We start from the raw sequence: 26200 nt of genomic DNA, 5'->3' as shown, positions 1-26200 counted from the left end.
TTTGACCCCTTTCTTTTTGTTCTGTCAAGACTATGTACTTCCTTTTGAAACAGAACAGTTGACATTTTCTTACATGAGATAATCCACTGTCTAAACCCGCATATCCCAAGGCTGTTGCCATTTCCAGTTTTTGGATTTAATTGACATTGACTTTGGCTGCATTTGAAGCTAGTTGTGCAGCACTCTGCTTTTGCTGCCATTTTATAAATCTGCAGATGCTGACAAGAATGATCTGTCTAACTGACCCTTCAGTGACTCGGTGAGCAACTGCTATCAAAGGAGATTATTTTTGGACTCGGTGATACGAATTATTATGAGATGAGCAGGAGGCCTTTTTATATAAATCTTTGTCACTGGAATTTAGAAAATTCTACTGCATTTCTGACTATAATTTTGTGGAAACGTTTAGATATGTATTCTTCAAGCTACTTTCAAGCCACCAATGTAAATAGATCTTTTTGTTGTAGATGTAGAGAAACAATGAGTGAACTGTGTAGACTTGCCACAGTTCTACTTACGTCAATCATAATTTGACCTGGTAAAACACATGCTTTTAAAATAAAGTTAAGCGAGATGTAGCTTTACCTCACTATTTTTGGTCATAGTTTTGAGGCCAATGAATAGCCTCCAGCTTTCCATGGGTTTGCATTGTCAGCTACTTTTGGAGGAATGTGCTAGAATTATTTCAGTACTTTCTGGGAGGAATCAACTTTGTCTTCAGGTGCACTCTTCCTTCCTTCCTTCTCTCTCTCCCTCCATCACCATACCAAACCCCATTTTTTGGTGATTATTGGGGCAAGTGTTAGATTTTACAGGCTCAGACTAATGAAATGCATCATGAATACTTAAAAGCTTGGAGGAAACTTGAACTCGGATTTTCCGGCACCAAAGATGAGGACGCTCTCCCTATGGCATGAGACCACCTCTACAAGGAGTGAACATATGCATCCAAAACAAGCCCCTTTTTTTTTTAAACAGATTAATGAATTCACCAAGTCTCCAAAGTTATGGCTATCCGGAAATTTTGCAAATGCTAGCGACTGCTACATTGTGTTGTATTGCACACTTGCATTGATTGGATTTTTCTAAGTTTGCAATTACTGAGATTGAACTGCATTCATCTAAACTGGGAACCAATTGCAAAGAATATGGAGTGAAATAAGCTTGCTTTTGACTGAAAATAGTTTTATCTGTAGGGGTGAAGTTTGGTTAAATATGCTAATGATCTAACAAACATTCTAAAGATTGCTGTAGTGAACAAGTGATTAGTTTTATCTCTGTTGCCAGACACTCATCTGAAAAACAGTGCCCTTTGAGCTGCATGCATTTTCTGATTTTTGTTTTAAAAATACGCTCCAGAGGCTGTGACCACACAAGCAGGGAGGGACCTTTTTTTTGTTAAAGGAAGAACTTCAGGTTGGCCAAAGTGTTTCACAACTAATGAATAACTCTTGAAGCTAGTCATTGTTGTAATGTAGGAAACACAATAGCCAATTTGTGCACAGATACACAGTGGTATTTGTATTTCTGGACATGAATTTCTTTTCATCAACTATTTTAACTGCTTTTTATGATTTCCTCTGGACATCGGCTGACGCGCCCATTATTGGTGAATATTTGTGTTGAAATGAACAAAAGGGAGCAGCTTTCCAGGAGCATACAAGCCTCTGCTTTGAAGTGGTGCTCCAGTGTGAGGGAACACATTAACGAAGCACTGCCTCGAGCTGCTTTTTGCCTTTGTCTTGCTCTTCGCCACACAAATAGTTCATCTGTTTTTCCAAAGTTTGCATCATTTCTGCTCAGACAAGTTTAGACAAACTACAGTGTATTCAGCCATCCGATACACACCCAGGTAACAACACTTTTTGCTAAAATGTCCTAAATAGTCTGCTTTGAGCACAGCTGCCAATTACCGTCACTACTACCGGGTAATAGAGCAGACATTTGGACTGCAGTAAGCCTGTTGATCTTAACTTTGTTTACATAGATTCATAACAAAAACAATATTGTCAGAGGGTTGGGGTGTAGGTTTGCTCGTTGAGCTGTAGGTTTGATATCCAGACGTTTCATTACCTGGCTAGGTAACATCATCAGTGGTGACCTCCAAGTGAAGCGAAGCTGTTGTCTCCTGCTTTCCATATATATGTTTGTCCTAGATGGGGTTCCTGGGGTTTGTGGAGATGTCATTTCCTGTTCGTTTTCTGAGGGGTTGATACATGGCATCTAGATCTATGTGCTTGTTTATGGTGTTGTGGTTGGAGTGCCAGGCCTCAAGGAATTCTCTGGCATGTCTTTGCTTAGCCATACACATCCTTCCCGTGTCTGCGTGGGTTTCCTCTGGACACTCCCGTTTCCCCTCTCAGTCCAAAGATGTGCAGGTTAGGTGGTTTGGCCATGCTAAGTTGCCCATAGTGTTCAAGGGTGTGTAGGTTGGGCACATTAGTCAGGGGGACCGTAAAGTAATTGGGGAATGGGTCTGGGTGTGATACGCTTCAGAAGGTCAGTGTGCACTTGTTGGGCCAAATGGCCTGTTTCCACACTGTTGGGATTCTATAAATGACAATCAGCAAACACTGGAGTAATAGGGAAACAGGATTTGCTATGAGTTGAGACATGGAAAAAGAGTTTTGGATGACCTTGAGTTTTAGTAGAATTTGGGGAGGCCAGCCAAGAGTGCATTGGAAAAGCCTAGAAGTGATAAAGGCATGGATGAGCGTTTTAGCAACAGGGTAAAGTTGAGGCAAGTAACTGCTGGAAATGGTATAAAGATGAGCTTCGGAACTCCTTGGGACCAAGTGTGCAATAAAGGCTGTGATCCTATTGGCTTAATCTCAGACTGTTGTGGGGGAAGAAAGATGGAGCTGGTAGTTGGAGACTGGAGTTTGGGTTGATGTTTCTGACTTCCCAATATTTAATGGGAGGACATTTTTATGCTGATTCAGTAGTGGATGTCTGCAGCAATAGTAAACAACAATAGAGGAGTCAATGGTGATAAATGTTGAGATAGAGCCAGGTGCCTTCAGGAGACTTGGCAAAGTAATGCTGTACCTTTTTTGTTTATTCCCTTTGACATCATCCAATGTAGATGATCAATAGGTAGGGCCAGGATGGACCTTGGGAGGGGCCACAATCAGATTTTTAAACCTGAACACTTCAGAGCGCACTGATTCAGCTGGGTGATGAGTGCAGAGATGTTGGAGGTTGGTGTGGTCAATGGTGTTGAAGACTGCAGACAGGTCGAAAGGTTTGAGGAGGGCGTGTTTATCTTTGCACAGTGATGAAAGCTGTTTCATTGTGACTAGGTAGAAGCCACTTTAAAATGCCTGTTTGCAACAGAAAGCCAGGTCAGTTGAGCTAAATCTGAAATTTTGTTTTTCAGATAATCAATGCAGTATATCATGACAAAAAGACAGGTGGTCAATTTTCCAGCATTTACTTCAAAATATACTACAAAATAAAATAAATTCACCAAGCAAGGTCACTCGAATGAGAGCTGTGGAAATTAATATATTGCCTTGGTTTTTATCTCGAATGATTTGTAGCCGTAGTGTTTGGAAGCGATCATATAGGCAGTTCATTGTGTAACGACTGCACCTTTTGAGTGGACAGTACATATATTGGCACCTCAAATTGAATGATTTAAAATCATCTGATATTTGCTTTTTAAATGCATACATTCTCCACATGAGTGTTTTTGGCAAGGTTGTTATTTATTGCCTAGCCCTAAAATTGCTCGGAGAAGATTTGGGATGGACAACCTCATTGGTCGGGGTTTGATGCAACTGAATGCCATGGTTAGGCCAGTTCAGTTGACACAGAATATACAAAACAAACAGGCCGTTTGGCCCAACTGTTATGTTCGTGTCTATACTACACATAAAGATTTGACAACAGATCTGATACTGTTATGGCCTATAACAGCATGATTATTTTAAGGAAGATACTGCTAGCGAAGATTTCACTTTGTTCACAAGAACATTGGCAACAAAGGAAGAATTTTGTCACCTCAAAATTCATCAGGATTTATTATCTAATTTGTGTAATTTCATTACTCTTTTACATTTTGCAAAGTCAGTGGTTGAGGCAGAAAGTGTGGTATCTATGTTTAATTTTGATTCAGTGGATGAAGAAAGAGATTAGAGAGATATGGGACGTAGGGCTAAGTTTGATTAACCCATTTCATTTGTAAAAAATTTAAATGTATAGAGTGGTTGGGCTGACTAGACCTCTTTGTATCTTGAAATTTTCATTTTTCACAAACCTGATGGTGTCAGACGTTTCTAGAATCCAGTTGCCCAGACTGTCAATCGGATTTGTGCAAGAGACCATGTTTGTTGCATTTTGCTGAACGGATGACCTCCATTTCCCACAAAGTCATTCTGTGCTGCAAGTTGCGTTGCCTGCGCAGAAGGAAAGTCCATATTTCAAGTGCACTTGAAATCTTAAATTAAACGCTGAGCTTGTGGACAAGAGCATAGATCAGACTGCTTCTTAGTTAATGTAAGTTTCAAATTCAGTTTCAAAGTTTTGTGTTCATAGAGTTGTCTTTTTTTGGCTTACATTGAACTTAGCAATGTTCTATGTGACTGCTATTGTTGTTAGCTCACTCTGGGATACTGTGTGATGGTTTTGTCCCCATATAATGAATGATATACTCAAGGCAGTACAGCTAAAATCACCACGTTGGTACGTGAGATGAGATGTTATGGAATTTGGGCCTACATTCTCTGGAGTTGAAAAGAATAAGAGGGGACTTCACTTGAACCTATATAAGAATTTGAAGAAGTTTGACAGGGTAAGCAGACTGAGTCTGCTAGTAGAAACTTAAGAAAGGCACAGTCTCAAGATAAGGAGATGATCATTTGAAGACTGAGATGAGGAATTTCTTCACTGAAATGATTGTGAATCCATTTGTTAACCCAGAGGTTTGTGGATGCTCCATCATTGAATGTAATTAAGTCTTTGAAGCACCAACAATCTGAATATCTGAGAACGAAGGGATGTGGGGAGCAGGCAGAAAGTGGGTTAAAAAGCCATAATTGTATTAAATAAAAGGAGTAGACTCCATGGACTGTATGGTGGCCTCCTGAGGCTTGTGATCTGATCATTGAAGATGTGTACATCAGGTGAGACCTGATCAGGTGGACGCATCAGGTGTACATTTAGTAATGAATGGAAGAATGCCATCTACTATCTTAAATCATATTTCAGTGTGACTAATGGAGTCAGTTATACAGCATGGAAACAGGCTGACTCCCCCTCAATTCATCCGTGCCAACCATGTATCTTCAACTGAACTAGTCCTGTTGCCTGTGTGGCCCATATTCCCCTCAATCTTTCTTATCCGTGTACCTGTGCAAATCTATTTTAAATATTGTATAGAGTGAGTAATCACTGAATGCAAAATAATTTTTCATTTTTACCTCTTCTGACTTCAGACTGGTGAAGTTTTTTTGGAATCAGACTTTTTTTTTCTTTGAAAACTAATCCAACTTTGCACCAAATCTTAACTAGGTGGTAATAATTATAACAAAAACCATCCGATTACTGGCACTTGGGAACAAAGAAGATGGCTACAGGAGTTGCATTTTAAAACGTTAATTGCTTGATGAGTTGCTGTGAATACCACAAGACCCAAGTCTAAAAAGACATGATTAATGAATTGGAGGGTTTAAGTTTTTTGAATTTTGGCGTGTTGTTTGCATACTTTGTATAAACTATGCATTAGTCATAACTGGAACAGAATTGCCACCCAAAAGTGCATAGGTGTGGTTGGCAGATTAAAGCCATTTATCTTTTTGCAACTGAAACTTTGAAGGATGAATGACTGAAAGAGGGTGGAAAAGCAAAACTTGAGAGCCCAAAACCTTTCGCAGGTATTGCAACTTGAACGTTGATTTGTAAAGTGACTCTAGTTGACAACTTGAAGAAGATCATGTTGAACAACTTCTTAACAAGTGTTTTTTTTCACCGTGGTAGAGTAGGAAAGCATATATCTTTTTGTTTGAAGGGCCAAATGTTGTGCATTTCACTGACCTTAAACCTTTTTGGAGGTAGGCAACAATTGATAGGCAATATTTGCTCATAGTGTTTTCAGAAGTGTCAGCAGTCTGCCTAGAAGTGCTTTTATCATCTTGCCAGAGTGCACCAGCTGGAATTTTAAATATTGTTCCTTCTTTGATTACCACTATGACACCACCTACAAAGAAGTCAATCGAGTGATATTATTGAAATGCTGATCAGGGCGGTTTTAAAAAAAAGGAGCAAGTAATTTCTTGCTCCTATGTTGCTGGACCATCAACCATGTTTTTCTGGGTATGTTTTATTGTGGAAGTGCACCCCCTATCTGCAAAGAAAGCTCCAACTTTCTTTCAAGTGCCTTTTTTTGGGGACTTTACTGTAGGGTGTTTATGAATTTGTCATGATACTGTCTTCTATTTAGTGTACCAGCTTTTTATGTAGTTGTAAGCGATGATTATTTGAAGTGCAGCACCTGTATACATAGCCACTGTCTAATGCAGCAGGGTTTCCCAATGCAATACAAAACTACTACAAAAACAGTGTGAATGAAAGGATTACTCTGAACACAGCAGAAGAGCTCCCTGTTAACCCCTACTTATTTATGCACCACCCGAATGTATTTGTTCTTTCTAACAACAAGATCAAAAATGCTGGAAATACATAATCATTACCACTACTTTTTTTTGTGTCTTGTTTTAAAAATGTCCTCAACATGGTCTTCAGCTGCCACCTAGCACCACTGCTGACTTTCTGGAAATACCCACAGTGTGGTTATGGAAAAAGCACTAAGGTTTTGTCACAGCAATAGTGATGGATCAGCAATATAATTCTAGGACAGGAGAGCATGAGGTTTGGAGCGACCTAGTGTTCTCCTGCATCTGCTACCCTTATCCTTGGAGGTGATGGATGTCGCAGGTTTGGATGTTGCTGTTAAAGGATCCTTAGCAAGTTTTCACTGCATCTTTCATGTTTTGCACTTGTTTTTTTGTGTGTTGGTAGTGGACGATGTGAATGGGTACCAATCAAGTGCGCTGCTTTGTTTTAGATGATGTTTCTTGTGTCATTGGAACTGCACTCAAATGAAGAATCATCATACTCAAGATTTCTTTGATTTCTTTCCTTGTGTGTGATGAATAAGCAATGGGGAGTTATTTGCCATAGCAGCCTCTGACTCTCCCTTTTAGCTATAGTATTAATAAGGATGGTTCAGTTCAGTTTCTCAGCAGCCCCAAGTGGTGTTAGTTGGGGTATTCTGTCGTGCTAATGTAATTGGATGCCAAGGGGAGATTTAGATTTTCTCCTTTTGGGAGTAGCAGTCATGGTGCAAATCATTTTACTTTAAGTCAACTTCCTGTTTATGCAAATGTTATATCTTTCAATGTAAGTTGTTTAAACAAACTTGTACGTTTGAATGAATTTAGTATGGTTATTGGTGAAAGTCACCACCACAAAATATTTTGTTTAAAATATAATTCATAAGCTGATGACTTTTCAATGGGCTTATCCTGTACACTGTCTTTGTTGTTTGACACATTTTTTATGAATGGGTTGTTAATATGTTCTGGAACTCTGGCTTTGCCAGTTACTGAACAGGATATGAAACCAAGGCTATAGGTCACCTTGTACCTAATTTGTGCTGCAAAACTGCACTGAAGTGGCCAAGAGTAAATCGAGCCAACGCTGCCTCATTTATCGTTACATCAAATCATAGAGATTTACAACACAGGAGTGCAGTTTGGCCCATTGTGCCTGTTGGCGCTTTTGAAAGAAAAGTCCTGTTTAGCCACACATTCTCACTTTTTGTCTGTAACCCTGTAAATTCCTCATCCTGCAGTATCTGTCCAATTTCCCTTTTATGATTTATTTGTGGAATTGGTTCTCCACCATCTTCTCACAGAATTACAAGTCTCAATATTTCTGAGTGGGGGTGAGAGGGAGGGGGGAGTGTTCTGCTGCTCACCCCTATCCACTACTTGGCAGTCATTTGTGCAAGGCCTTTTGATTATTGACATTCCTCTAAAAGGATATTACCAAAACCTCTCAGTTTGACAACTTTATTAGCTCAATTCTTAATAAGTCTGCTCTCAAAGGAGAGCAATCTGAACTTTTCCAGTCTCTCCAAAGTTTCTGTTCCCTGCTACTCATGAGTAAATTTCCTCTATCGTTTTTGAGGCTTGTACGATGTTCCTGTATTGTGGTATCCAGGTATATACTGATCGCCTGAAGACACTCTTTTTCTCAACTTCTCCACTCTCCTGAGGTGTGGTGACCCTCCGGTTATACCACTACCAATTGTCTCTCTCTATTGAGAAAGTAACTCTGTGGTCCGGTAGGACTGGCACCTTTTTTCTCCATGTATCTGCCATGTTGTAGTTGAGGCCCAAACAAGGATTGATATACTTCACACCTGATATTTATTATTTATTCTATTCCTTTAGTTATCAGTCCAAATAACTTGTGGACTTTTTACATTACTCTTATTAACTCCTTTTTGATTTTTTTCCTGATGATTATTGTTTTTGGTTGCCAAGGTCTTGCTGAATCTACACTTCTCAAATCAAGGCCTTTTTAGTAAACGTTTGACTACTGTTCTGGTCCACATCCCTTGTCAGTTGAATGATGTGGTAATCTTTCAACCACTCTTTCCTAGCCCACCTCAGTTTTAACATGTTCAGCTTGGTGAACTTAAAAGCTTTGTTCTGTTGTACTGTCCATGACTGGGATATGCGCAGTAACCCGAAGTTAAATTTCAGATGGAAGATTTCAATTACATAGAGTATTGAGTGCAGGAGTTGGGAGGTCATGTTGCGGCTGTACAGGACATTGTTTAGGCCATCGTTGGAATATTGTGTGCAGTTCTGGTCTCCTTCCTATCGGAAAGATGTTGTGAAACCTGAAAGTGTTCAAAAAAGATTTACAAGGATGTTGCCATGGTTGGAGGATCTGAGCTACAGCGAGAGGCTGAACAGGCTGGGGCTGTTTTCCCTGGAGCGTCAGAGGCTGAGGGGTGACCTTATTGAGGTTTACAAAATCCTGAAGGGCATGGATAGGATGAGTAGGCAAAGTCTTTTCCCTGGGGTTGGGGAGTCCAGAACTAGAGGGTATAGGTTTAGGGTGAGAGGAAAGATATAAAAGAGACCTAAGGGGCAACGTTTTCACGCAGTGGGTGGTACGTCTTTGGAATGAGCTGCCAGAGGATGTGGGGGAGGCTGGTACAATTGTAACATTTAAGAGGCAGTTGGATGGGTATATGAATAGGGAGGGTTTGGAGGGATATGGGCCTGGTGCTGACAGGTGGGACTAGATTGGGTTGGGATATCTAGTCGGCATGGACACGTTGGACCGAAGGGTCTGTTTCCATGCTGTACATCTCTATGACACTGATCAGTTCCCTAATCCCGCCATATAGAGTCAATCAGGTAGATTTTAGAGAGCAGCGTAAAGGAGGGAAAGGGAGTGGAAAGATTTGGGGAATTTCTGACCTGGTAGTCAAGACCTCTGAGGGTGTGGCTGCCAGTAACACATTTCAGCGGTCTGTATTAAATAAGCATAGCTATTTGCGAGTTGAGCTAGGATGTTGAGATTGGGAGGAGGAAAATGTGAAAATAGTTATTGAACTGGGAATCAGCATAGGCCAGTGATCACGGGACTGAAGGGTGACTGTTCAGGGCTTTTTGGAGCGATGAGTAACAGGTTTACAGAAGAAGGAATGTGGTGTGTCAGCCAGGAGTGTGTTGAAGTAGTTAAGTAGGGAGGTCAAAAAGGCGTGGAGGAGAGTTTGAGCTCGGGACAGTGTCATGTATTGTTTAGGGAGATGATCGCCAAGGGTGGACAGACACTGGGACAGCTACCAGTCAGTGGGATAGTGTCAGCCGCTGAAATGTCTCCTAAAGACAATAGTTTGAACTTTATTGGAGGAAATATTTTCTCATCTGGTACTGGGTGTTAAATCAACAGGACTGAAAATATGTTGCTGGTTAAAGCACAGCAGGTTAGGCAGCATCCAAGGAACAGGAAATTCGATGTTTCGGGCATAAGCCCTTCATCAGGAAGGTTCTGGCCCGAAACGTAGAATTTCCTGTTCCTTGGATGCTGCCTGACCTGCTGTGCTTTAACCAGCAACATATTTTCAGCTCTGATCTCCAGCATCTGCAGACCTCACTTTTTACTCGTTAAATCAACAGGGACAAGATCAATTTGGGCAGCTGAGGCACAGAAGACTCCTAAAACCAGTGGTGATTTTGTTTTGCCATTTGGATGGAGAGACTTTGTTCTGTTTGGGAGAAAAAGATGCAACCCATCTATTTTCCTTCAAAGGAAAATGCAAATCCATTTATTTAAATAATCTGTAATTAATCACTTATTTTTGATTCTTTGTGCTACTTCTAAACTTCAGAATGTTGGCAGTTCTGTTGGCATGTGTTTTCTTATCAATGGAACTGAACAAGCTAATCACTTGCTCATCATTTTCCCTGTCCAAGAGCGTATTCTGCAGTTTCTTCATCTTCATTAAGACTCATCCTCCATAAATATGGTGCAGAACATACACTGATTGGGAAACTTCAGTGTCTGTTACCAAGAATGCCTTGGCAGCACAACCATCCAAGATACCAATTGCTCCATCCCTGGTCTGCATTGTGGAAATTCAGATCACAGCACAGTGCTGCTCCTCTTGGCTTACCAGCAGAAACTGAAGCACAAGGACCCAGTACAGAAAGTAGTGTGGTGTTTGCCTGAGGCAATGGAAGGGCTTCTATGGGACTGCTTAATTAGTGGACAAGAATTCAGCAGCCAATCTAAATTAAAATGCCACTACTATTACAGACCACGTTAGTAAGTACGTAGAAGACTGCATGCCGAAGAAGTTAATAGGAATATTCCCTAACCGGAAACCATCAGTTAAGTGGGAGATCCACTCTCTACTAAAGTCCAGATCTGAGGCATTCAAGTCAGGCAACCCTAACCTATAATATACGACCTTTTGAAGGTCGTCAGAAATGACAAGAGGCAATACCAAACTAAGCTTGAGATCCAAACCAATCTCACACCAGTTTGTAGCAAGGTTTACACGACATAACAAGCTACAAAGCAAAGGCTAATAGAATGCGGACAACATGACATTCTTAACCAATGAGCTCTCAATGCATTCTACACTCTCACTTTAAACAGAAAGTCAGTGAAACAATGTCACCCTCCCAACAACCTGTACCTTCGATGACTGCTATTAGATCAAGTTTCTGGAAGGTGGTTTGCCTGGATGGAGTCCCCTGGCTGTGCACTCCGATCCTGTGTGGGCCAGCTGGCAAGCATATTCTCAGACATCTTTTAACTTCTCGCTACAATCTGAATCCCCACCTGCTTCAAGGACACCACCATCATCCTGATACCAAAGAAAAATCATGTCGCATTCCTCAATGACTATCCCCCAGTGGCTCTGACCTCCATAATTATGAAGTGCTGCTAGAGGTTAGTCATGGCTCACATCAACTCCAGCTGACCAAGTTGCCTAGATCCTTTGTGATTTGCCTACAAGTGCAACAGGTTCACAGCAGATACCATTGCCCTGGACCTACATTCATCCCTGGAACTTCTGGATAACAAGGATACCTACATCAGGCTCATATTTATTGACTATAGCTCCACCGTCTACACCATAATTCCACACAAACTCATCTCCAAACTCCTTCTCTGTCTTTGCTTCCGTCACTAACTGGATCCTTGACTTCCTGACTCATAGTCTGCAATCATTAAGAGGCAGCAACAACACCTCCATCACAATGCTCAACACTAATTCCTTGCAAGGCTGCATACTTGGTCCCCCACTGTTATACTCCTTATATACCCATGGCTGTGTGGCCAAATTCTGCCCCAACTCCATTTACAAGTTGCTGATGGTACCACCATTGTTTTGTTGTAGGTCGGATCTCGAACAACGAGACAGAATACAGGAAAGAGATTGAATGGTGTAAAGACGACCAGCTCCTTCATTTTTGGAGAAATTGTCATTAACTTCAGGAAGTGAAGTGGAGGGCATCCCCCTGTCTGTATCAATGGTGCTAAGGTGGAGATGGTCAAAAAGAGAAAAAAACATATTTGATCTTACCCTCACCAATGTACCTGTCTCAGATGCAATTGTATCCGTGCTGGTATTGGTAGGATTGACCACCACTTGTGGGGCCCAAATCCTGTCTTCACCTTTTTAAGATGCCCTCCATCTGGAATGCTGTCAATAGTTTTAGGCCTCTTATCCAAGAAAAGATGTACTGGTTTTTGAGGCAGTCCAGTGTGGGTTCACTAGGCTGATAGCAATTATATGTAATGAGGAAAGATTGAGCTTGTACGCTTTGGTATTTAGAAGCATGTGTTGTGATCTTATTGGAGCTTCTAAGATTCTTAAGGTACATGGCAGGATAGATGTGGAAGGTTATTTCTCTATGTAGGAGAGTTTAGGTCCAAAGGGCAATATCTCTGAACAAGAGGTCACATATTTCAAACATGGACGAAGAGGATTGTCTTTTTCTGAGGACGGTGAATCTGTGGCATTCATTGCTGTCAGGTTTTTAATCAATAAGATAATAGTTATGTGGAAGAGGCAGGAAAATGGAATTGAGGATTATCAGATCAGCCAATATCAGAAAACATTCCAGCAATTGCACTGAAATTGCCACGCCCCTAGCCAAGCTGTTCCAGTGCACAGTGGCATATCCATGACTCTGGAAAGTTTCCCAGGTACGTCCTGTACACAAAGCAGGACAAACCGAACCTTACCAATTACCACCCCATCAGTTACTCTCGATCATCAATAGTGCCATTTTAAGCAGCACTTGCTTCACAATAACCTGTCCACTGCTAGTTAGTATAGATTCTGCCAGCTACACTTTAGCTCCTGAATTCATTATAGTCTGTGTTGAAATATGGACTGAATTCAGACATGAGGTTGACTGACTGCCCTTGACATCAAAGCCACATTTGATCAAGTGTTACATTATCATGTAGCAAAATTAAAGTTGATGGGAGTGGGGGAAAAACTCAGCTGGAGTCATACCTGGTTATTGGTAGATGGTTGTGGTGCTGGAGGCTCATCATCTCAGCTCCAGATCCCTATGTAGGAGTTCCTCTGAGTAGTGTCCAAACAGCAATCATCGTCTGCTTCAAAGATCTTCCCTAAGGTTAGGGTTGCTCGCTGATTGATTGGACGATGTTCAGCACTCTTTGTGACTCCTGAAGCAGTCCATGTCCAGATGCAGCAATATCTGGACAATAGTGAGGCTTGGGCTGACAAGTGGCAAGTAACCTTGCCACACAAGTTCTAGGCAGTGACCATCTCCAATCAGAGGAAATCTAACCTTTGCCTATTTAGATTTAATGGTATACTATCCATGTGGCCTATTTATGGAGTTAGACCATTGACCAGCAACGATCTCATTGAATAATGGTTGAATGGTCTAGTCCTGTTCCTTTATTCCTATCTGTGAATTCCCTGCTCTTCAAATTCTGGAGTTACCACTGAGAAATTGAATTGGGCTGGTCAGAGGCTAGGAATGCTGCAATGAATAACTTCCTGACTTCTCAAAACTTGCTCATGATCTACAAGGCACAAGTCAGGAGTGTAATGCAATACACTCTTGATTGGCTTGGATGAGTGCAGTGGCAACAACACTGGAAGATGTTGCTTTCCAGGTCAAAGCGACCCATGATTGACATCATGTCTACAAACATCTATTCCCTCCACCACTGACATTTACACTCAGCAGTGTGACTGACTACTGGATCACTCTAGAAGTATGAGTTGCGATCTTATCGGAGCTTATAGAAATTCACTAGGGCTCCTTAAACTGCACTTTGCAAACCCATGGTAGCTACCACCTAGAAGAACAATGGCAGCACATACAAATCACTGACCATCTGTCTTGATATATATCTCAGTTCCTCAGTGCCTCTGCATCCAAATCTTGGAATTCCCTCCCAAACAGCACTTATCCATCAAATGGACTGCGGGAGGTTCACAACGACTTTCTCAGGGCAACTCGTGATGGGTAACAAATGCTATCCCAGCGAGCCACGTTCCATGAATGAATTTTCTAAAAAATTTCAACAACTGAAATAAAACACAAAAATTATGCAAAATATTTGCTAGGTCATGCAGTCTCTGTGCAAAAAGGATAGGACAAAGAAAATTTACAGCCCAGGAACAGGCCCTTCGGCTCTCCAAGCCTGAGCCGATCCAAATGTACTGTCTAAATCTGTTGGTCAATTCCTAAGCATTTGTATCCCTCTGCTCCCTACCTACTCATGCATCTGTCCAGACGCATCTTCAATGAATCTACCATGCCTGCCTCTACCAGCTCTGCTGGCAACACGTTCCAAAAGCCCACCACCTTCTGTGTGAAGTACTTACCATGTGTATCCCCCTTAAATTTCCCACCTCACTTTGAAAGCATGACCTCTCGTTATTGAATCCTTCACCTGGGAAAAAGCTTGATCTCTATCCACCCTGTCTATACCCTTCATGATTTTGTAAAACTCAATCAGGTCCCCCCCCATCTCCTTTTTTGTGAAAATAAACCTAACCTACTCAACCACTCTTCATAGCTAGCACCCTCCATACCAGGCAATATCTTGGTAAACCTTCTCTGCACCCTCTCCACATCCTTTTGCTAATGTGACGCCCAAAACTGTACACAGTGTTGTAAATGCGAGGAAAGGCTTTGTTGTAAGGCTGGAGAGTAGATTGTAACCCATAGAAATCCCAGTGAGGAGGGGAGCAGGTTGCTCTGCCAGTCCTCAACAGTGGCGGCTCTATGTAGAGATATTGATGCAGACTCTTCTTTTGACACGTTAACCAAATTGATACCTGGTCACCAGGCCAGAAAACAAGCCTCCAGTAGGAAGGTACAGCCAGGTTATATAGAATATCTGTGGAATTGACAGGCATTCTGAGGGAAGCACTCTAGATTTATTGTTGGAAAAGGGGTGCAAATACTGAGCATTGAGCTGGGGCTGTGGAGGGATTTATCGGAGTTATGATCTAATAGCACGTGTTCTTCTTGCTACCAGCTAAACGATATCTCTGTATTGTTTGAAAGGTCTGGGAGGCATTCTGCCAAATCTCTGAAAGTCTGCTCAGGGGAATCTCCTAAGAAGAAGGTCCCTAGGTCCTTATGTGCTGACCACTGTCTAATGGACTTGTGCTCATGCAGGTTTTTCTTTACAGACTTTCCAGAAGGAACAGGTAATCTGGCACAATCCAACTACTTGGAGCATTCTCATGTGGGCAGATCCATCCTTCACAACATAAGGGACAGGTAGAACCTCAGTATCTGGTGGCATTTGTTGTTTTGTGTACTAAAGGTCCACACGCAGCTTGATACAGCTCCACACAGGTTCCATCAGGATAAGGGCAGTGATGTGTACACCTTTACCCCTTTTTCCAGGTTATTGTGCATTGTCCCTGTTACCACAATTCATTTTTGACCAAAACTTAAAGAACAAAATGGATTACAAGTAGTCAGTTCTTTGGTTGATGCAAACACAGCCTCCTTCTGTGCTGTACAGGTCTGAGTCTAAGATTGCAGGTCTGCTTCCATTTGCAGATTCCCTCCCCATACCACATCTTGAGAGTATGTCCATAAAGTAGGTAAGTATTATTCTTTTGATGACCTCCTCCTAATCCAGGCATGCATCCAGAACGAATGTTACTGGATTTGGAAGGTTTGAATTATAAGGATAGGCTGGAACTCCTTTCTCTGGAGCATAGGTACTTGAGGGCTGACTTTATGGAGGTTAATAAAATTGAGGGGCATAGATAAGATGAATAGCCAAGGCCTTTTTCCAAGCCCAGAACAAGAGTGTATAATTTTAAAGTGAAAGGAGTAAGATTTAAAGAGGACCTGAGGGGCAACCTTTTTTTAACAGAACAGAGTGGTTCATATATGGATTGAACGGTCGGAGAAAGTGGTAGATGCAGTCATTACAATAGTTAAAGACCATTTCAACAGTTACATGGATAGGAAAGACTGGGGAATGTGGGCCAAAAGCAGGCAAATAGGACTGGTTTTCATATAGGGCACCTGCTGCTCGGCATAGGCAAGTTGGACCGAAGGTTCTGTTTCTGCACTGATCTCGCGCACTCTCTCACACACACACCCCCCCCCCCCACCCCTGACACCAAAAATAAAAGTTGTGCCAAAGCCAGTTGGTTATTCCTTCCAGTATTCAAAACCTACTCTGTATCAGTAATCTGTAAATGTTGAATGTATACAGAACTGGTCCATTTTGAATCCTCCTTCGCTGATGTAGTTTATTGGCTATCAAACCATGCCTGTCAAACCTTGCTTTTGTATCTGCTTCTACCAGCACGTTCTAGGCACTCAGCACCCTCTATATAAAAAAAAAAGTGCCTCTCATATTTCCTTTAAACTTACCCCCTTTTTACCTTAAACTTATGTTGGGGAAAAAGACTCCCAACTATCCATGCGTTTCAACCACAAATGTTCAAGTGAAAATAATCTCCTCTCATCATAACCTACAAACCAGACAACGTCCTGGGAAACATTTTCGGTACCTTCTCCAAAGCCACCACATCCTCCTTATAGTGTGACAACTAGAACTGCACACAATATTCCAAATGTGCCCTAACTTTCCAATTTTTAATTCTGTGCCTTGACCAGTGAAGACAAGCATACCATACAATGCCTGCAGTTCTCACTTTCTCCATACCATCCACCATCTTGACTGCTTTTATCCACTTGTGTTGCCGCTTTTAGGAACTTCTGGACCTGAATGCTGAGATCCCTCTATGTTAATGCTTCAAATGGTTCTGCCATTTTCTGTATGCTTCCTTCCTGCATTAGACCTTCCAAAATGTGTCACCTCATATTTGTCTGGATTAAATTCAAAGTGCCATTTCTCCACCCCAGTCTCCACTACAGCTATATCCTGGTGTATCGTCTGGCAATCCTCCTTTACTATCTGTAGCTTCTCCCAATCTGTGTGTCGTCCATGCATAAATTCTATCTTTTTGTCCTTGGGTGAATCTATCCCTTCCCTTGCTAATCTCTTGCTCCTTATATCCATAAAATCCAGTTTTTCTTTAATCCTGTTTACCAAAGTCATTTCATGGTCTCTATTAGCTCATCTAACTCATAAGTCCTTTTGCTTTTTTTATATTCTTCCAGGGCTGTATCTGTCTTCAGTTTCCCAAACCCCATGCATGCCTCCTTTTCTTACTTGACTAAGCTCCAGTGTTTCTCTTGTTATCCAAGATTCCTGAATCTTGCCATCCTTATCCTTCTCTTTCACAGGAACATACTGGTTTTGAACCGTATTCAACTGACTTTAAGTAGTCCTACATGAGAAATGTGGACTTTACCCTCAATCAACTGTCCCCAGTCCACATTCAATTCCTCAACGTGCCTAATATTGTTGTAGTTAGCCTTTCCCCAATCTAGTACTTTCCCCTGAAGATTGATTGATTCCTGGGATGATGAAAGCTACAATCTTCTCAGCCTATACCATAGAAGAATGGGAGATGATCTGATTGAAACATACAAGATCCTGAAGGGTTGAAAATGTGTTTTCCCTTGTGAGGACATCTAGAACTAGAGAACCAGTTCAAAATATCTTCATTTTAGTTGGAAATGAGATTTATTTTCTCCAAGGATCATTAGTCTGTGGATTTCACTTCCTCCGAGAGCAATAGAAGCTAGGTCACTGAATATATTCAAAGCTAAATTAGACATGATTGGCAAATTTACAGGGGGCTGTCAGGAAAGTGGAATTGAGGCCTCTTTCAGGGCGACCGTGATCATCGTGACTGGCAGAGCAGGATCAAGGGGCCGAATGGTCTACTCCTAGTTCTTGTTTGTTTCGAGCTGGGAATATTGCACTGTACCCGAGAGTAAACAAGACTCCCAGAATCTTCCTATCCTTGCTGTGCCATATACTTGTGAATGATGTCATGCTGCTGTTTTTGTTGCATTACTCCCAACAGAGTTTTGTAGCTTCTCAGAGCCTGCCTGCACTTCTCTCTCTGGATTTTCCAGCTGCAGAGTAATTGCCTGCCATTCTTTCCTAATGTTGTTTTATGTCAAGACCAGAACAAGATAACTCGACCTTAAGTAAATGTCACCGTATAAAATGACTGTCGGTTATTTCCAGAATCAGCTGCTAGATTTTAAGGTAACCAGTGCACTTACTGTATGTCTATATCTGTCTCTCATGTCTTCAGAAAGTCATTATATGACCAGCTTCCTTTTTCCATACTGGGCCAATCCAGTCGCCTTCCTGTTCTCATTTTGAAACCATCTAGTTCAATGCTGCTGGATGAATGCAGTACTTGACGGTATTGTTAATATAGTTTGTGCAGTTGTAGCCTGAAGTAGTTTTTACAACAACTTTGGAACAGTAAAACCACTTAGGTTTTGTTACTGTACTTGCCAAATAATAAATGCATGCATAATGTGAAAATGGATAACATTAGGTAATTATGCAAAGCTTTGATTTGGTGCTTGACCTTATCTTTTCCAGTGTCTTTCCAGATGTAGTGCTCTGCAAACTTTCTTTAAGGTGCTTTTTTCCAACAGAGGCATGTTGAGCAGTAGCAGTGCAAAATACCCTAAACCTATAATTGCTTCTGGCCACATGCAGATTGGATACTCAATAATCCATTCAGGCCAATAACAAGGCTGTCCTATCATTAGAGCCTCTATGGAGCCTACTCAAATTTCAGTAATTGTCCTACAGCCAGGAATGGAAACTAGGGTCACTACTATCAGAGTAATGTGACTAATATTCTTGCTGTAACTACTAGCCCCATGGAATTTGCCCTGAAGTCTCATCCAAGTGAACACAGAGTCCAGATGAATAGAGTTACTTTAATTGGAAATGCTTCTATATAACACACTGCTTCTATAAAAGCAGCATCAGAGTGCTGGGCAATATTACAGCTTGGTAGTACTCTCAGGATCGAAAGAGTATAGTGGATTACTGTCATGAGGCTGAAAGTGTGTACCAAGTGCCTTACCATTGATGATTTGTTGGAACTGAAATTTTACCAAAACAATATTTATAGACACCCCCCACCCCCAGACCAACCTTGGCAAAGAGTTCATATTTTACTCTATGCAATTGTCAAAAGTGCAAATACAAAGCATTTGTAGCAGATTTCTGTACTTCTATCTTTTACTGTGTCTTTAAACTTTTTTTGTCCTCCAGATTGGCCTGACTCGTCTAATTATTGTATCTCATTCCTTCATCATGTTAAGGACATGAATCATTTCTGGCCACTGTATTCTTTTGGTAAATGGTAAATCTGTACAATTTTGATCGCCTCCTCATCTCCTAATTCCAACTCCTGAAGTTACCTCTGCTGTCATTCATTTTGATGCTTTAATGTTGTTTTGAATGTAGTGGGTCCAGGATTAAGGTTTCAAATATGGTTTTTATCAGTGTGTTTGTTACACGGGTCAAAAATAACTCCTCTAGCTTTAGTGCCCTTGAGATGAAGCTAAACTGGGATAAGCCTGTTTATTTAGTAAAAGCTTTTTCAAAAGGTTGTTAACTACTATCTGACAAATGGAAAAATTCCTACTTTCGGATTTGTTTGCTGTGCTAATTAGAGTAAGAATTGGTAAATAGCTTACCATGTTATATGTAGCAAATTTAACATTATATTATCATTCAGAAGACACTTTGCACGTATATGGTACAATATGTTGTGATTTTTCAGACAGAGTGATGCATAGTTTGTGAAACAGCATTTCAGAATGCATGTCTGGGCTAGTGTGGCTCTAATGCTCAATTAAATTTGAAGTCTTTTATCCTCAGTGCTGGTTGATTAAATAACTGCTTCCTCTAGATTGTATTAAGAAATTGGACTCAGGTAAAAATTTGAAATAAAAGCAGGAAAAGTAACAAAGCTGTTTTTATTATGTAAAACGTTTGGTCTGTGAAATAAATATTTGAGAGTGAACAGAAATAAAGAGCTTTGGAAGTGCTGATGAAATATCTGCATGAGAAGATATTTGTCCCAATTATTGCATGGTCCTAGCTCCCCTCATGCAGCTGATGTCTAACCCTGTTCCAACTCAAATTTCTGCCAATGACGTAGTGTTAATACTACTTGACTAGATCACAAAAGGAACCAGTTAGCTGCTTGACTCGCCACTGACAACCTAGGAGCTGGGTCTAATGCTGTTTATTTTCTTTTGAAATAATCCATACAAATCTCAAATGTGAGTTCTTCTGTCATTACTTAAACAGTGCACATGGTCGGCTGACAAATGAACAAACAGGAATTAATCTGCTTATCGCGTACTTAAGATTGAAATGAAATTTGGACTGTCCCTGATAATTATACCAATGAGGGCAAATTGAAAGGTGCAGCAAAAGATACAAGCTACCATTTCAATCACTATTCAACTTTTTGTTACAATCTGAAAGTTGGCAGTATCTCATTTTTAAAAACCAAACAAAGGCTGGTGGGGTTTCTAAATCACCTGTATTCTTAAGGTTGTAATGCAGTTGCTTTATTTAACACATTTTGGCTTGCATTCAATTAAAGTTATGTTGCTTCGAAAAATTCAACATTCCTCACCGGACACTTCTTCAGAAAGGGGTTTATTTTACTGTCATTCTGGCAACTGTTTTGACTTACTACTTGAGTATTTCTTTCAGTATTTCACTGAATACTTTTTTTTTTATCTCGCAGGAAACACTATCAAATGAAGCCAATTGCGTTGAAGAAATCTTAAAAGTAAGCTTTTTAAAACACTGAGTGCTGTATTGGTTTAATAGTTTTACAGCTGTTATAGATAAGGAGTAACTTGATACTGTACGGATGCATATTAATTTTAATGTTTTCAGAACTCTTAAAAGAATGTTGTAGTATATGTTCCACTTCTGGCTTCGATGTTTTGTTAAAAGTTCTCAATCGTGTAAAGTTCCTGTTAAAATCCTATCACAAATTCTTGTGTGTACTTTTGTATTTGATACCTAATAGGGTACTCTAAATATGCTCAAAAACATTTCAACAAAGTCAGTTCAGAAAATGTTGGCAATAACTGCACTGATGAGCTTAACATACACCAGCAATGTGTAAAAAGTCATCGTTCAAAAAATATCTTTCTGAATTTGCATTATGTTGATCCAAGTATCCCTTTGACTAATACCTAGCATGGTTTAAAAACAATAATAAAGTCCCCTAGATCAGCCTTGTACCATTTCAAATGATAATTTTGTTTTTGCTTCAGCAGTTACAAGTTCACAGTGCTTGCACTAAATACCACAATGGTTTTTGTTTCAAGAAATTGCAAAGAATGTTTTATTTTGGTGGATTTTTTTGTTGAAATCGCTGATGACCTTTGTTCAGAAGCGGCAAGCTACTTTGGAAACTGTACTGAACCCAATTGTGCTGAGATTGAATGATCAAACCACTTGTACCACAATTGTGTTGCTTTTACCTGTAATTAACTGGCACCATTTCTGTTAGGCTGCTTGCTCACCTCTGTGGGCAAGTGATGGGAATTGTCTTTGGGGCAGAACTCCATGCAAGTATGAATGTCCTTGGCAACTCCTTTAACCATGGAACACTGGAAGCAACTGGCAGAATTGCCAGTACATCTAATTGCCGTAGATACGGGATTAACAATCCTTTTTGATGGCTGTGGTTTTGCTGATGTTGACAAAGCAGAAGCTGTGCAAGATCAACTGTTTGGGGTAGTCTCGGGCGCAATCGATGCCATAGTGTGACTCATTTATTTTAATGGTTGTCAGCATGAGCATGTTATTGATGTGAAGTTGGTGGAAGGTAGTTTAAAGAAATCACCTTTACTATATTTCAGAAATCTCTTGCTGCTGAGTAAAATTTGTCAATTTTATGTTTACATTTACTTGATAATATATTTTAAGACCTATTTTCACTCCCTTGCCCTTTTTCTAAAGACTTTGGTAAGGAAACCATTCCTGGCTGCTCTGTGGTGTCTCATTAAGTGGAATTCTTCCCGTATGAGCCCAGACAGTAAATATTGATGAAACGTCCAATCACAGAGAGCCAAGCTAGCTCCTAAACTCACATTGCATCTCAGACTTCGCTTAGTGGTAGCATCCTCCTCTCTGAGTCAGGCATTGAGTTCAAGACTCTCAATAAACATTTGGGCACGCTTTAAACACTCTCACCGACACGGTGTCAGATCAAGGGAAAGTTACAATATTGGAGGTGCCATTTATTTGAGGCCCTGTCTGCTTTCTCAGCTGTAGAAGATCCCATAGCACTATTTCAAAGAAGAGCAGTGGAGATTTCCCTGGTGTCCTAGCCAATATTTATCTGTGCCAGCATCACCCGAAGAGATTTATCAAATCATCAATCTCACTGCTATTTGTGGGGACTTGCTGTATAGAAATGGATTGGAACACTTTATTTTCTATTTTGAGTCTCGGTGCAAAATTTGGTTATGGAGCATTGAGAAGGTGACAGCTGCCATGAAATATAAAGCTATTCTTTCTTTGAATAGCAAGTGGGAACTTCCTTCGCCACGTGCCAGAAACTTTCTATGAAATGATCTAAGTATGAGAAAATGTGCATTCTTGAAGCACTTTCTCACATCACATCCAAGCTGTTTCACTAGTAGTGGTTATTTGTGAAATGAGACCTTGGGTGGAATTTTATGAACTTATGTTGCAAGAACTATTAGTGCGTTGGGAACTTATTGACAGCTGGTATGGTCTTTGCTGATGCTTTTTCAACTGAACTATGGCATTAGCGTCCTGTTTCTGGGTTTCCTGATCAATCCAGCAACAACAGGAGCTAAATTCACAGGTAACACCAAGACAGGTGTGTGCAGAGTACATAAGGAAGTTGGCAAATGGATATAGATTGGTCTGGAAAGATGGAAAAAAATTGTCAGATGCAGTATTAAATGGGAAAACCTGAGGTTCTCTCCTTGGAAGGAAGAGGTAAAAAAATGCCAAGTATTACTTAGAGTGACTGAGGTGCAGAGGTGTTTGGGTGCATGCAAAGTTAATATACAGGCACTGAACAGAAGCAAGGATCCTCGTGAGAAGTTGTACTTTGAGACGAGTTGAAAATAAGCGTAAGGATGTTATGCTGCTCTTATATGTGTCATTGTGTGGCACTGGTGCAATTACATCTCAAACTACACAATTTTGGTGCCTTTATTTAAGGAATATATAAATGCATTGAAAATGGTTCAGAGGAGGTTTACTTGTTTGATAGATGGAACAAGTAGGTTGCCTTTTGAAGATGAGTTAGGCTTGTGTTCACTGGAATTAAGTCCACTCAGACTTGATTGAAGTGTATGGGATTGTGAATGGGCTTGACAAGGGTAGATGGGGAGAGGATGTTTCCTGTTATGGATCAACCCAGAATTATTGTTTTAAAACTAGAAGTACCCTTTCAGGATGGAGATGAGAATTTTTGTGTTTTGTGCCTTTGGAACACTGTCTCAGGCAGTGGAGGTGCAGTTGTTGAATATTTTAAAGACCGAAGTAGATTCTTGTTAGACAGGAAAATCGAGGATTCTCACAGGTTATTAATAATGTAGAATTTTTTTAAAAAGCCTTTACCAGACCCCAGATGAAGTTCCCAATTGGTTATGGTTATCGAGGTAACACAAAAAACACAACACAAAAAAAAAGGCCCTTCATCCAATTGAGTCAGCACCAGTCACAGCAACCACCTAACTATTCTAATCTCACTTTCAAGCACTTGGCCCATACGTATGTCTTGGATTGCAAGTGCATGTCTAAATACTTCTTACATCATATGAGAGTTTCTGTTTCTACCACCTTTTTAATGGACACAGAGTTCCAGATTCCCAGCACCCTCTGAATTAACAAAAAATCTTCCTCACATCTTCTCTAAATAGTTCCCTCCTATCCCCTATATATGCCCATCATAATTTTCTATATCTCAATCATGTCCCTTCATCTCTGTGCCAAGTAAAACATCCCCAGTCTACGAAATCCTTCATAACTAAAACACTGCAGCCCAGGCAAAATTCTGGTAGATCACCTTTCCATCTCTCCCATGATGTGGATTCCAGAACTCCATGCAATATTGAAGCCTGAACAATTTTATTAATGTAGTCCCAGCGTAACATCCCTGCTCTTAAACACTATGCCTCAGTTAATAAACACTAGTGTCTCATTTGCCTTTTATCCACTGTATCCATCTGTCCTGTTACTTTAAGGGACCGGTGACCATTAGTGTGCTGGTACTCCCCTTCCTTTTTTTTTTCTCTCCTGTTGAAGTGTATCACCTCGTGCTTACCTGGATTGAATTCCATTCCCCTAATCAGCCCTTCTATGTTCACTGCACATTAAGGCTATCCTCACTATTTGCTACCAATTCTCATATCATCTGTGATCAGCCCTTTGACATTAAAGTCTAAATCATATATAAGTGCTACAAACAGAAAAGCCCCAACACTGATGCCTGTGAAACCCCACTGGACACGTGTTTCTAGTCACAAAAAAAGCAGTCCTCAACTATCACCCTGTCACTCAGCAAATTCTGGACCCAATTGCCCACATTTCCCTGGATGCCATGGGCTGTCACCTTTTCTAACACCTTTTGACATACTTCGCTGAAGCCCAAGTAGATCATGTCACATGCATTACCCTCAACTATAGTGCAGGTCACCTCTTTGAAAAATTCAATCAAGTTGGTCGGACATGACTTCCTCTTAACAAAACTGTACTGACTGTTCTTTGATTCGTCCTTGCCAGAGAAGCAATGCTGAGGTAGTTTCCCCACCATTGAGATTAGATTGATTGGCCTGTAGTTTCCTAGTTTATCCCTTGCTCCCATTTTGAATAAGGAAGCGTTGCTGGTTGTCCTCCAGTTTTCTGGCACCTCTCCTGTGACCAGAGATTAATTGAAAATTACTGCTGCCACCGCTGCTATTTCTCCACCCCCCCCCCCCCCCCCCCCCCCCCCCAGCCCCCCCATTCATTAGACTTGGATAAATTTCATATGGTCCTGGTCCTGGAGATTTATCTACTTCTAAGTCTCTTTGAGCACCCTGCAGCTTCTCTCTGTCTGTGCTAATTTCTTGAAGTATGTGTCAGTCTTTCACCCTTTATTTCTATACCCACATCATTCCTCACCCCCCCCCCCCCTCACTTGTGAACACTGATACAAAGTATTTACTTCGAATGGCTCCTGCTCCACATATACATTATCTAAGTGGGCCCTTTTCTTTTTCTAGTTATCACTTTTACCCATAATGTACTTGTAAAATAACTAAAGATTTTCCTTTAGTTTACCTGCCACTGGGAGAAAGTGAGGGCTGCAGATGCTGGAGATCACAGTCAAAAAGTGTGACGCTGGAACAGCACAGTAGTTCAGGCAGTGTCCAAGGAGCAGGAGAGTTGACGTTTCAGGCATAAGCCCTTGAAGACCCTTTCCCAAAATTTTGATTCTCCTGCAACTCTGATGCTGCCTGACCTGCTGTGCTTTTCCAGCGCCACCCTTTCTGGCCACTATCCTGTCACTAGCCCCTGAGCCTGTATTGCTTGATACCCTTGCTTAATAAAAAAATGCCTATTCTAAGATTTAAATTTTAAGAATTAAAATTTCCTCAAATTGAACTTGATGCTGTGTTCAGAACCTCCATTATTCTTCACAAGTAGAAGTGCTTTCTAACATCTCTCCTGAGTGGCCTAGCCTTCATTGTTAAAGTATGTCCCTAGCCTTAAAGTCTTCAACCAATGGAAATAGGTTATCTTTATCTTCCTTGTCTTTCCCTGTTAATTTCCTGAATACCTCTATTAGACCTCTCCTTAAACTTCTAAATCCTATTGAGTAAAGGCCCGATTTATCTAATCTCTCCTTGCAAACTAACCCTTGAACATTATCATCCTTATAACCTGCATTGAACTCCCTCCAGGGCCAAAGTAACCTTCCAAAGATATGGTGCCCAGATCTAGTCACAGTCAAGTGGGGTCTAACTAGGGTTTTGTATAACTACAGTATAATATCTGCACCATTATACTCTAGTCCTTTTAGATACGAAAGCCAGCATTCCATTCGTCACCTTGACTATTTTCTGCAGCTGTTTGTGACAATTTAAAGAGCTATGAACATGAGCCCCCAAAATCTCATTGGGCATCCACTGTATTTCAGTTTGTGCACTTTTAAAATATATCCTGATCTTTC

General features: G+C 40.8%; 1 protein-coding gene across 3 annotated transcripts in view; it reads left to right on the top strand.

Moving 5' to 3' along the window:
* Window positions 1-26200, top strand: part of LOC132816400 (AF4/FMR2 family member 1-like) — a 151803-nt gene that overhangs the window by 70924 nt on the left and 54679 nt on the right. For all 3 annotated transcript variants that reach the window (XM_060825940.1, XM_060825931.1, XM_060825950.1), the window contains one exon: window positions 20732-20776. In XM_060825940.1, the coding sequence (XP_060681923.1) occupies window positions 20732-20776 (45 nt within the window). The remainder of the gene's footprint in view (window positions 1-20731; window positions 20777-26200) is intronic.

Source organism: Hemiscyllium ocellatum, chromosome 1 (assembly GCF_020745735.1).
Source record: "Hemiscyllium ocellatum isolate sHemOce1 chromosome 1, sHemOce1.pat.X.cur, whole genome shotgun sequence".
Taxonomy (NCBI): domain Eukaryota; kingdom Metazoa; phylum Chordata; class Chondrichthyes; order Orectolobiformes; family Hemiscylliidae; genus Hemiscyllium; species Hemiscyllium ocellatum.
This window is presented reverse-complemented; position numbering and strand designations above follow the sequence as displayed.